Genomic DNA, 13,732 nt, shown 5'->3' on the forward strand with positions numbered 1-13,732 from the left:
GTTCAGTAAACACAAACGAAATCAGGCTTAAATTTACCCATCTATCATTTCAAAATTAAATGTCATACCCTAAAAACGCCTGATCTCCTCATAAGCAGTGTCAGGCCTGGTTAATAATTGAATGAGAAGCCCTAACTGGTTTGGCTCAGCGGATAGAGCGTCGGCCTGCGGACTCAAGGGTCCCAGGTTCGATTTGGGTCAAGGGCATGTACCTCGGTTGCGGGCACATCCCCATTGGGGAGTGTGCAGGAGGCAGCTGATCGATGTTTCTCTCTCATCGATGTTTCTCTCTATCCCTATCCCTTCCTCTCTATAAAAAAATCAATAAAATATATTATAAAAAAAAATAATTGAATGAGAAACATAACTTTAACCAATCTTTCTGCTTCTTGAACCTATTTTGAATTTACATAAACTTCCTTAATAAATCTATACCAACTGCTTTACTTAATATTTCAAGTGGAATCCTAGTTTTGAATATCCCTCTTCCTCCTAACATTCCAGTGTTCATTTACCTGTATTAGTTAGGTGACCTTATGCAAACCTTGGGGCCCATTTCCTCCTCTACCAAGATTTTTAGTTTTCATAGTTTTAAATTATGTTATCTGAACAGCTGTCTTAAGTTCAGCTTCCAAATATCACTAGCACCCAAGGGAAATGTTAAAATTTAATTGGGTGCAGAAAAAGAATGGTTTGATGGCTGTGTATAGCTATCAGGAAATCAGATGAGGAATTTTAGGTTAAAATCCTAATTCAAGCAAATGAAAAATTTAAAACCAAGGGACTATCAAGTAAAAAGACAAAGAATGGTAGAATACAAGATATAATCACTAATCACTGCTTTGACATGTTTTGGATACAGAATAATAACCTTATGTTTGAGAGGGGGTTTACAAGGCAAAATTCTAAAGAATGATCAGCTTTTCATCAGCAACAACTAACTGGAATAAGCAGTTATTCTTCTGTTGTACTATTCACACTTCAAAAAGGAAGTAAATTGTGTTGAGAATTCTAATCTGTGCTGAATTTAAACATTTAATACTTACCAATTTTTGAGATGAGTTTCATCGAGAATCTCAAAGGCTACCGTCAAGTTAACATTTACCAGTCATCACTCAAATTTTGTATAAAAGCCTATCTTATATAGATGATCACCAAAAATAAGCAGCATCTATACATTTTAATAACTTTTTTATTATCAAAGTATTGGAAATTTATCTTTCAGAGACTAGATCACCCATCATTCACCATGTTACATACACAATTGCCTTTCTCACCCTTTCTTCTCTTCCCCTGAATATTTTTACAATTAACAAGAATTGCTTGATACCATTAAATTACCTTTCAAGAACCTTTAATTTACTAACACATAAATGCAAGTCAGAATCTTATCATTTAAAGTATTAACTGATAGTCTCCCAGTTAAAATCTTAGAAGAGGAAAAAGGACAACCATGCATAGTTTTTTAAAAAACGTTTATTTTTCAAAAGAAAAACGGCAACAGCCAATTGGAAACCTACTTATTCTTCAACTCCAATTTCGTTTTCTTTAAATTTAGAAATGACTTACTGATTTACTATTTTAAACAAACCCCCCCCCTTTTCCCCTTTAAGTGTTTACCATCTACTCGTGCTGAATCCTTCCAAGGAGATTGCTCCAGCGTATATCTCCAGGTCCTCGCTTTGCTCCTTTTACCAAAAAATGCAAAACACAATTCCATCGTGCATCTTAAGGGCTCCAATCGTCAAAAATAGGAAGAAAAAAAATCTTTGGAATAGCCAATTAAGTTGAATAAAAAAAAAAAAAATCCACACGAATGCGGTTTGGTTGGGGCAGGAATCCACTCCTATGTTCCTGGTAATCTGATCCCGCTCCATGAATCCTTGTAATTCATCCTCCCTATCCTATCCACATTATGATTTGAATCCAATGATCCAGCTCCAAGGATTGGGATCCAGTGAGCCCTCTCCAATCCAAACCTTTATAACCAGCAAAACCAAAAAAGAGGAGGCAAAATGTTAGATACTGTAATCAAAAAAGGTTTCTGGGGAATGATGAGTTATGTCTGTCATCAGTTTAACAGATGTACATCAATAACTATCAAATTCCCCAAAACAAGTTTCTGAATGGTGTTCAGATAAACTTTAGAAACTTAATCATCATAGAGACTAATTGGAAGAAGCATTTAATATTTACAGTTCAACTGATAATGCCAACACTTGTTACTGTACAGCGTTATTACAGGTTTTGTGGTTGCAAAAAGTTATGTATTTGAAAAGTTTACTGGTATTGTTACCCACCTAAGTCTAAACTAAATCTAATGCTCCCATCTGCAATGTAATTTGTAAATTAAAGTGTTTTAAACATGAGTCAATTATGAATATTAGTTTAAAGGGGAAGATGATACTTAAAAGTATATTCCCAACTAAGATTATCTACACCAATATGTTGGAATTCTATAACTTGCTTTCATTTTGTCTTAAAAAAATGAAATAGCAACGCTATATCAGTCACACAGAGGACATGCAGATTTAGCAGTATTGATATTATACTCTATCTGGTTGGAATTAAAGACACCCTGTACCCACATGTACACCAACAGCAGGTCACACATTAACAGTTGTAACTAAGCACTGTGACAAATTAGCCAGTTCTTCCCACATTAGTCCCTATTAAAACAAAAAAGGGGGGAAGGGAGCAAAATAAACTGTTACAAATGGGCAATATAATTTTTCCACAATTGCCAAGGTTTAAAGAGCAGAGCAATTGTAGGTAAAGATAACTGCATAAGATGTTTGCAAGTGTTTTAAGGTAGATGCATATATATCATTTTTAACGCTTGCCTTTTAGTATAAGGTCAATACTGCCAATTTCATCTGTGACAATAGCACTTGGAGTCATACCATTGCCTCCATTATTGATCTGATCCTCCTCAATCCTCCTTTTGACAATCCTAAAATGATTGAAATGTGCTCCACAATCCTTAATCCAAAGCATTCTTAATCCATCTCTTCAGATATGTCTACAGAAAGACACATGAAAAGCAAGATAAACATAAGAACTTCCCCAGGTAAGATAACCACAAACATCCCCAATATCCCCGTTCACACAAACCAGAGAATAGACATTTGCACAATATCACAGTCTGAAGAGAATGGAGAATTAACTAAATTTAAACAATCCTGTCTACGACATCACTTAAAATACAATTTACCAGACATGAGGGGAATGTAGATGTTAGGAGCAAGGGGATATTACACAAGAATGCAACACTTTAGCCCATTCTGAACAAAACAGTTTGAATTAAAAAAATGAAAAGATTGTACTGAGTAAAGGAAAACTGTATACAACATGGGTTCTACAAAAAAGTGTCACCAATTATCTTATGTACGAGAGCGAGATCTGCTATGACGGGGAGAATAGCGTGGTGATCCTCTGCTTCTCCTTGGGGAGTAACTGCGACTCCTGCTGTTGCTTCTGCTACGGCTTCTGCTACGACTACGGCTTCGAGATCGAGATCTTCCATAACTTGGACTTCTGGGCCCATCAACTTTAACCCGGATGTAGGCAGTTTCTCCCTATTGAATAGACAGAACTTTCGATTGAAAGATCTAAGCTTTTACCTGTGTTCAGGCATGCTGAATGAGTACAATGTAGCTAAAACCAGAAATCTGGCACTTTACTTGGGCACCCTTGCCTGAATCTTACCTGAAAAAATCCACTGTTAAGACCACTGTATCCAATTCTGGCCAAAGAAAAAAATAAGTGTATAACCTACCTCATGAGATCTAAACTTAGTGTTATCCAGTTTTCGAACTGCATAGGTCATATCTTCTTTCCGTACAAACTCCACGACACCAGTGCCATCTCGGTAAACATCAGCATAACATACATCACCTGCTTCACGCATGTGATCCTTCAAATCCTGCCAGCTTCCACTTGGAGGCAGTCCTGAAAAAGTGACTTTTTTTCAACACCAACTACCCTAAATTTAAAATTTACATTAGAACAAAGACTACTTTATAATTAATGACTACATTTAAGATCATGGGTAAAGAGCTACGATTCTGGAGACCGGAGCCCAAAATTATTTGTAAAGTAAGGATCTTCATATTCTAGGTACCGCCATCTAATTCGATAAACCTCCATTAAAATAATCTTTGCTTTGTTTCTAAACAAGAAACTAAAGTAATTTGAGACCTAGCATAAAGACTTGCATTTGTTAAACTTGTCAAGCGGGGAAAACTTAAAGTAGTTTCTGTCCCTTCTCATCAATCCATATTTAACAGTCAACTCACCAGAGACAACCACTCTGTTCTCAGATCGCCTGGATGGGGGGCCATAGCGGCCTCGGGGTGCTCCGCCACCTCCACCCCCGCCGCCGCCTCGGCCGGTACCGCGGCCGCTTCGAGGAAACTCGACCCGCAGACGGTATCCATCGTAATCGTAGCCGTCGCGACCATACACCGCGTCTTCCGCGTCTCTGCGTAATCATAGAGCGCAAGAGGGCTCAGAAAAAGGGACCCGCAGGGGCAGCGAACTCGGCCGGGACCCAGCGGCCCCCGCACATGCGCACCGGGGGTGGAAGCGCTCACATGCGCCGCATAATAGGGATGGCCCCTCCCCCACTCAGAAACACGCCGCGCTCCCGACCCCGACACCACACCGGCCCTCAACCCCCGTTTCCCGCTCCGGGCCCGAGCCGGCTCCGGGAACCTCCACGGGGGCCCGGCCACCAGAAAGGCCAAACCGACTCAGCTCCTTACTCGACTCCCGCATGGGCGATAGCGTCTCGCCCCCTACCTCGGAGCCCGTCTCCCACTCTCTAATATTAAGGCCTTGGAGCTTTCCCCAACTACTCCAACCGCTTTCCTCAAGGCCGCAAGCCCCAGGTCGCCTCACCGCGGGTCCTCGAACTCAACGAAGGCGAAGGGTGGTCCTCCGCGGCGATTCTTGAGATCGATGTCGCGGATAGCGCCGTATTTGTAGAACACGTCCTCAATGTCCTTGGTTCGAATGTCTGGAGGTAAGTTACCCACGTAGATGCGACAATCGTTGTTCCCTGCCGGGCCACGAATCACACCACCTCCGGACATGGCGACGACGAAAAGCGCGGACTCGAGAACAGGCCTTCCCACCAAGCCTAGCGCACGGAAGAGCGAACCTGCAGCGACACCTCGGCTCCTGCGGCCCCTCCAAAATGGCGCCTTTATCTACTTGGCGCACGGATATGGGGGGAGGGAAGAAGAGCAGCGGGAGGAAGCAGCTATTTGACTTCAGTGCGCACGCGCAAGAGCGTAACGGGCCTGCGAAAGTACGCTCACGTACGCGCGACGTCACCCTCCGCGCGAAGGGAAAAAAGTTCCCTGCGTTCCCGATTTGCCAGTAGTTTGATTAGGGAGCGGCTAGCTTTTGATAAAAAAAATACAGAGCCTTCGTGAAAGGATTATTAACCCCTGTCGAGTCTTAAGAGATAATTTACTCAGGAAAAAAGCCTTTTAGAGTAAGTGGGCGCCTTGAAAACGATTGGTGAAACGTACCCTAGAGCCTGTCCCACCATGCTCTGCGGCGGTAACGGCCCTTGGCGGGAAAGACTCCCGGGGGCGGAGTCCAAGGGACGCGTCGGCTGTTCCGGAAACCCGGGCTTCCTCGGAGAGTGCGCCGAGTGCAGGAGTTGCGCTGCACTGGATTAGCTCAAGAGTCAAGGGGTGACTGTCTTCCTGCCCCAGGGATATGAGGCAGTTTGCAGATACCATAAAACATGATTGAAGCTGAAGAAATCCAGGGGAATGGGAAAATAAGGAAGGAGCGTTAAGATAAGAGTCATGGATAAAGTTAGTACACAAAATATCCGCAGTAATAGCCCGGTAAGTTCCTAGCGATGGATTGCAAATTTGATTCTGGTCATCCCAGAAGTCACAGTAAAGAAGACGACAACACACACACACACACACACACACACAAATAAGGGAACACAAGAATATTCAAAATCCAAAGTGCCTTTGAGATAAAAAACAGATAAAAAATAGATGGTTTAGAAGAAGGGCATTATTAGTTTTAAAAGTTGATTGCATTTTACAAATGTTTGGTAGTCCTTGTACACTCTATGATGGTTTCCAAAATTATGTGTATATGTGCGTGGACTTTCTTCTGTAAAGAGGATTTGAAATTTTAATCAGATTCTTAAAAGGGCCTGTAGATCCCAAAAGGGGAAATAACCTCTGAAAATTTTAGAGGGAAGGACAGATTGATTATCCTTCAATGGTACTTTTTGAAACTGAGCTTTTAATTAAAAAGACAAGAACCTGATAATTTTTTAAATGAGAAGCTGACCAAAAAGGACACGATTTTAACAAATTTATTCAGTTTCTAGTGCTGTCCTATTCAGTTAATAGCAGAAGAGATGAGAATTTTTTTTTTTTTTTACATTGCAGGTATTATTTTCATTCAATAGTTATTTACTGAGCATATTTTCTTTCTGTTCAAATATTCATCCATCAATTTAGATTTATTCAGGTTCATCTTCTGTTGATTAATGTTAAGTCAGAGTGCTTTTTAATTTCAGGACACTTTCATTCCAGAAAAATAAGAAAATTGAATTTGCTTTGATTTATTCTTGTCTGTTTGAATTAATGCAATAATTTCTGATTTTGTTCAGTTCAGGGGAATACAAGGTAGACTTTAATACAGAGTGAATAGGACTTTCTTGTTTTTGTATCAGCTTCCTTTGTATTTGAATAGAACCTGTGTTCTGGGGTCCATGGTCAGATCAGGATGTAGCAGGAAATGTCTGGATGGTTCTTTATCAAGATCTCCCAGGATGGCATTAGCTTAGTGATTATTACAGTTAATACTACCCATGTACCAGAGTTGATTAATAGATTTTAGTCCACAAGAAAGCAAATAAACCAAACTATTTGTTCATTTGTTGGTGGTAGGGCAGATTCATTTTTAATAACCAGGATGCTCAAATTGTACATGCCAAGGTAAATGTTCTTGGCAGGTCTGGAAAGCACAACAGGCAATTGCTTGGTAAATGAGAAATTAAAACAAAATGAGGTGAGCCATTTTGAGAGATATTTCATTCAGATCATGTGAGACCTGATAAACAATGGAGTATGTATACCTCCTCAGTGACAGGAAAACTCATAGCCCCTGGATTTTGTGTCTGTTCCTGGACAGAGCTGGGTAAGATTGGCAATTCTCTTTCTTTAAAATAATAATAATAATAATAATAATAATATACATACATATATATTTTTTGTTACTGATTTCAGAGAGGAAGGGAGAGAGAAAGAGATAGAAACATCAATGATGAGAGAGAATCATTGATCGGCTCCCTCCTCCACGACCCACATTGGGGATTGACCCTGGGACTGGGACTGGGACTGGGACCAGAATCCGTAACCTCCTGGTTCTTAAGTCAATGCTCACCTACTGAGCCATGCCCACCCGGCTGGCAATAATTAATGCAATAATCTCTTTCTGTAGCCTAATCTTAACACAAACTTTCTCTAAACAGCCTGCTGAGAACAATTGATAAGATTTCTGCTGGTTGGCAGTTCTGCCTCCAGAGATTACATCCATATCTTAATTAGGGGTTTAAAGTGTTTTTAAACTCATCAGTTACACAATCACAGGCAGCTTTATGGATTGCTGCCACAATTAATGAATTTATTAAGTATGGATTTTACCAGTTTTTAGTTCTCAGAAGCTGCTTTATTTTCAACACTGTCAATGGTTATGAAAAGTTAATTTCTCAAAAAGAAACTTTTTAAATACTTTTGAGTCAATTCAGTGAGTATATGCCCTGTCAGCTCTGTATTTTCCTCTGGAAATAATTTCTTGGGGGGAAAAAGAAAAGAAAGAAATTCAAAAATTTAATTACTGTTAGGGTTGAAATGAGAAGACAGTTTTTCAGTGATTTGCAGAACATTAAAAAATCTTTAACTGTGATGATAGCTATACAACTCTGTAAATAATACTAAAAATCATGAATTGTGTAGAATTACAGTGAGTGAATTGTATAGTATGTAAATTATAACTCAGAACTTTTTAAAAATGTCTGGGGAAAGAAATAACTCCACAATCAGCAAAATCACTCTCTAGTACCATTCCTCTAAAGGCATTATTGGGGTTGGGGGTGCTCTAGAGTAATTTGCACTGAAGTACGGCTTCCCTAATCTGGAAACACTGTTTTTAATATTCCTGTGTCTTCACTGTCTTCCCTGGGGATAACTTACATTTACCAGGTAAAGAGACACTTAAAAAGATTAGGAATATTTTATTGTACTGTGTAGAGGAGGTATCTCCAGGAACAGTTCAATTGCATATCTCTGTTCCAGAAATTTTCAACCTGAGGGATTTTCAACCAGTGTGCTGCAAGAATTTTTAAAACATGCAATACCTAACTATTTAGTCAGGGGCACTAACCTCTTTTCCCTTTGATTGTCAAATAAAAAAATCACAACAGCCAGTACAACAATATAATCAAGTGTGAATGAATCAAAATTATACCTATTTTTTGTCAGATAGGCAAAAAATATTATACATTTTTTGGTGTGACACAGAAATTTAGTAATTAGTTTTTGTGTGCCATGATTGAAAATCATTGCTCTCTTCTATTGTTCCACTTGTTTTAGTTGTAGATATTCTCTGAAAAAGGAAGAAATAGTATATTTATCTTTTAATCTATATTCGTCTCATCTTCCCTAGTAAACTATGTTGAGGACAGATTTCTGTTTTATCCCTTTATTCCCAGTAAATTCTCTCTTGAAACAAATATTTTTGACAATTTACTGACTGCTCTTTTAAAAAGGTGGGATGTTAGATGAACAGGATGTTGTTTCTTTGGAAACTTCATCATGCTGTCAGTGGATAGACAGAATGGTACCAAAATTGTTTTTCATTTCACAGTATAATCAGGATGGTCACTTTTCAAACTCAAAGATGTCATCTAATAATATATTTTTGGTAATCTTATTTTAGGACTGGCCTCCCTCACTCTATGATTCCCCTTGTTTTGTTTTTAGCTAATGCTTTCCATCTTTATTGTTCCATTATTGATGACAATAGGATATGATTTTGCCAGAAAACAGCTCTTTAAATCATCTGTTAGAAAGAGATATATTTTTCACCATGTCTTCCTCTTCCTAATTGTTACACCCTCTCTCCCTCTTGCTGCTCAGTTCTTTCTCTTAGAAATTGAAACTCCACTTCATATTGTACATCTCCTAATTTGATCGAGTAATGGCTCTTTAAGGAATTATATTTAAAATATGGCAGATATACTTTATTTGCTAAAAATGCTATCTGTTTTGGCAATTTAATCTTAAGGTCTGAGTCCTATATAAATGTTAGCTATTTTATTATTAGTAGTAGTTATATGTTAATACTGCTGCCAATTGTGTTAGAAATAATTTCAATAAAAATGTTTGATTTGAAATTTTGAGAGTGTGATTATTTTTTCTCTTTATTATTTTAGAAGATACCCCAGATTAGCTGAAAACTCTCAGAATTACTTTTCTAAATTTGCTTGCAACATAGACTGCATGTCCACAAGCCTAAAATACAGGGTGGGGCAAAAGTGGATTTACAGTTGTTTGTATGGAAAATAATACAATAATTAACAGTACAAGAATAAACCCTTGTATTTTGTGTACTCACAACTAAACCTGTTTGCCCCACCCTGTATTGACTTATCTGGCCCTTACAGAAAAAGTTTGCCAGTCTGAGAAGAAAATAGCCTGTTTTTGTAATTTTTGCTTAAACCTAAATAAAAAATTCAGTTTTGTCACGTTCTCTCTCTCATATGTGTTTTTGTCATGGGTAAGATCTTACATTGTTAAGAAGTTGTAAACCTAAGTAATACACATTTTCAAGTGATATGTTGCTTCTACATGCTTCATCGGCCATTACTACAGTTTAGTGATAAGGTACAAAGAGCTGGTAGAAACAAATTCCTTTGCTGGTCCCACAAGCCTAGAATAGAAGCTGTTGCTCTGCTCCAATTGGTTGCTTTTTTTTTTTTTTTTTTTGCTTTTTTTTTAGTTTAGTTGCCTCGAAATGCTCAGTGCAAGGGTGTGAGTTTCTGTAATCATTTTTGCATTGAAATGATGTTGAATGCAAAGAATCCATACAGGTTTTGTTCAAAGTAAATATCTACTAATGTCTACTCACTGTGGAATTCGCAGATGACATTTCCAAAATTTGCAGATTGTGTTCTACAGTTCTGGGATCCCACCAGTTTTCAGACTGGTGCTGGTTCCACCATGCAGGCCCCAGAGGGCTACTAGATGTGGTGAGCAGTATAGTCAACAATCTAGACCCATGCCCATGGGATATTTCCTTGTCTGGCTGCAGTTTCTTCTAAGTTAATGTCTATTCTTTGTAGAATCCAGACTCCATGGGAGAGAAAATTATTTCCTTTGGCTTGTTGGGATCTATCTTCATATAAGTTGATTGGGAATGAGAATGTTTGCCTTTATAGGAATTTCCTCTCTCTTATGCAGGAATCCAACCTCTCCCTCTGCCTCAGGTCAACATGAGCCAACATCGATATATTTTCCAAAGTTTGGATTGTTCACTATTAACACCACATGTAGGGCATTCTCAATACATAGATAAGGTTGAATCTTGCCAGCCAAACATGGTCCAGGACATTTTTCCTTTTCCAATTCCAGTTCCTCTAGTAAGTGATGAAAACCAAGTCTGACTGTGCTTTATGTGGTCTTCTGGATCTTAGTTTCTGATAGAGTGCCAGCCACAGCTTAAATAAGAACATACACATTCCTGAAAAGCATCTACAACTGTACAGAGATAGGAAATATTTCTATCTATACATAACCCCCCATAATTTTGTGGTGGTAGAGCATGTCTTCACCAAAAACAATAATTTATATGCCCAAGTAGTATATTCAGCTGCTCAGTCTAAAATTTCTGCATTTAGAAAAACGCTTTATATTCACCCCTGCCCTTCTCACCCAAGGACACATTTTTCTGGTTCTCACTAATGACACTCAAATCTTCCATCTGGGTTTGTCATCAGGCTTAACATTCCCACTAAGGGGTCATTCCTCAAAAGTCTTCTGGCTGGTGTGGCTCAGTTGGTTGGAGCGTCATCCCGTACATTGAAGGGTTACAGGTTCGGTTCCAGGTCAGGGCACATACCCAAGTTGTGGGTTCAGTCCCCAAATATGGCATGTTTCTCTCTCTTTTTTAAAAATATATTTTATTGATTTTTTTTACAGAGAGGAAGGGAGAGGGATAGAGAGTTAGAAACATCGATCAGCTGCCTCCTGCAAACTCCCCACTGGGGATGTGCCCACAACCAAGGTACATGCCCTTGACCGGAATCGAACCTGGGACCCTTGAGTCCACAGGCTGATGCTCTATCCACTGAGCCAAACCGGTTAGGGTGGCATGTTTCTCTTTTATCTCTCTCTCTCTTTCTCTAAAAAGAAAAAGAAATGCTATTAAAATAATTTTTCCCAAGATGAGTAAAAGAATGTTGCTTTATTTATTTATGTTTTTATTTATTTATTTATTTACTTACTTACTAGAGGCCCGGTACACAACATTCATGCACAGTGGCGGCGGGGAGGGGGTCCCCCTTAGTCCAGCCTGCACCCTCTCTAATCCGGGACCCCACAGAGGATGTCTGACTGCCAGTTTAGGCCTGATACCAGGGATCGGGCCTAAACTGGCAGTCGGACATCCCTCGCACAATCCTAGACCACTGGCTCCTAATCACTTGCCTGCCTGGTTGCCCCTAACTGACCCCCCCCCCCCCTCCTGTCGGCCTGATCGTCCCTCACTGCCTCTGCGTGCCGGCCTGATTGCCCCTAACTGCCTCCCGCTGCCGGCCTGGTCGCCCCTAACTGCCCCCTACCTGCCAGCCTGGTTGCTCCTAACTGCTCCTCTCCCCGCTAGCCTGGTCACACTTTACTGCCCCCCGCCCTGCCAGCCTGGTTGCCCCCAACTGCCCCCCTCTGCCGGCCTGGTTGCCCTTAACTGCCCCCCCCCAGCCTGGTCACCCCCAACTGCCTGCCCCCGCCAGCCTAGTCACCCCTCACTGTCCCCCCTGCCGGCTTAATTGTCCCCAACTGCCTCCCCTGCTGGCCTGGTCGCCCCCAACTGCAACCCCCTCCCACCCCCGGTGGCCTGGTCCCCTCCAAATGCCCCCCCCCCTGCCGGCCTAGTCATCCCTTACGGCCCCCCAATGGGCCTGGTCGCCCCATGCAGCCTGCTGTTCAGTTGTTTGGTCATCCTTCACTAACCCCCCTGCCAACCTGGGCATAGGCAGCCATCTTGTGAGGACATGAGGGTTAATTTGTATATTACCTCTTTATTATATAGGATTTATTTATTTATATGGAAAAGGTGGAAATTTATTAAGAACAAATACAGACTCCCACCTGGGGAAGAGGAAAGAATCTCACAGCACAGACTCCCACATGGGGAGGGGGAAAGAGTCCCCAATGAGTGTTGCTTTAAATTTGTGCAACTAGAGAGCCCCTAACCCAGTGGTTCTCAACCTTCTGGCCCTTTAAATACAGTTCCTCATGTTGTGACCCAACCATAAAATTATTTTCGTTGCTACTTCATAACTGTAATGTTGCTACTATTATGAATCGTCATGTAAGTATCTGATATGTAGGATGGTCTTAGGCGACCCCTGTGAAAGGGTCGTTCGACCACCAAAGGGGTTGAGACCCACAGGTTGAGAACCGCTGCTCTAACCTAAAAACAGTCTAAAGGATTATTCAGATCTCCCACCTTAATAGATGAGGTAACTGCTTACCAACTTAAAATGTGTTTTCCTAGCTTCACCTAAATCCATGTGTTGTTGTTTTTTTATAGATTTTTATTGATTTCGGAGAGGAATGGTGAGGGGGAGAGAGATAGAAACATCCATGATGAGAGAGAATGATGAGTTAGCTGACTCCTGCATGCCCCCTACTGGGGATGGAGCCCACAACCCAGGCATGTGCCCTGACAGGGAATCAAACTGTGACCTCCTGGTTCCTAAATACATGCTCAACCACTGAGCCACACCAGCCGGCTAAATCCAGGTGTGTGTTTTTTAAATATGGACATTTTTGTTAATAGTGCTTTATCAAGTCACAATTCTGGAGTTTCTTATAAGTTCTTAGTTTACAAATATGCATTAGAATATTGGGGCTTTAGTTAATTTCCCATCTGACAATGTGCTCTTAAAATTCTCTAATTGCACTTAAGAAAAATACATTTTTCTAGATGTTTATGCAACAATTTGTATTCAACTATTTGAATGCCAAAGCCATGCCCCAACAGAGTCAATCTTCCCTACAGTGTTTCAATAATTTTTGAGGCTTTGCCTTAAATAAAAGTAAGACCTTGTTTTGAGATGGTATAAAGTAATAGAGGCTCTAAGTATATTTTGCACCATACCAAATTATTAAAGCGGTTTCCAAAGTTTACACCACTATAAACAGCAAATAGTTAAAAATACTTACACTGCCCGGCTGGCATGGTTCAATGGTTAAACGTTGACCTATGAACCAGGCAGACGGTCATGATTCGATTCCTAGTCAGAGAACATGCCTGGGTTGTGGGCTCGATCCCCCAGTGTGGGGTGTGCAGGATGCAGCCCATCAATGATTCTCTCTCATCACTGATATTTCTATCTCTCTCTCCTCCCTTCCTCTCTGAAATCAATAAAAATATGTTTTAAAAACATACCTATACTAAC

At 40.4% G+C, this 13,732-nt stretch overlaps 1 protein-coding gene across 3 annotated transcripts; it reads right to left on the reverse strand.

Annotated features, from left to right (window-relative positions):
• Window positions 1–1,458: 1,458 nt before the first annotated feature.
• Window positions 1,459–5,238, reverse strand: SRSF1 (serine and arginine rich splicing factor 1). 3 transcript variants are annotated; one of them, XR_009449181.1, is made up of 5 exons: window positions 4,903–5,238; window positions 4,299–4,483; window positions 3,779–3,951; window positions 2,904–3,022; window positions 1,459–1,979 (listed from the first exon to the last, which is right to left on the reverse strand). XR_009449181.1 is itself a non-coding variant. In XM_059669588.1 (4 exons), exons 1-4 carry the CDS (start codon window positions 5,094–5,096, stop codon window positions 2,984–2,986), a joined length of 591 nt encoding a protein of 196 aa, XP_059525571.1. In that variant the 5' UTR covers window positions 5,097–5,238; the 3' UTR covers window positions 1,459–2,983. The 3 variants fall into 3 exon arrangements, 2 of the variants coding, with proteins under 2 accessions (XP_059525571.1, XP_059525570.1); XM_059669588.1 differs by having other exon boundaries at window positions 1,459–3,022; XM_059669587.1 differs by having other exon boundaries at window positions 1,459–3,578; window positions 4,903–5,236.
• Window positions 5,239–13,732: the final 8,494 nt, after the last annotated feature.

Source organism: Myotis daubentonii, chromosome 16 (genome assembly GCF_963259705.1).
Source record: "Myotis daubentonii chromosome 16, mMyoDau2.1, whole genome shotgun sequence".
Classification (NCBI taxonomy): Eukaryota; Metazoa; Chordata; class Mammalia; order Chiroptera; family Vespertilionidae; genus Myotis; species Myotis daubentonii.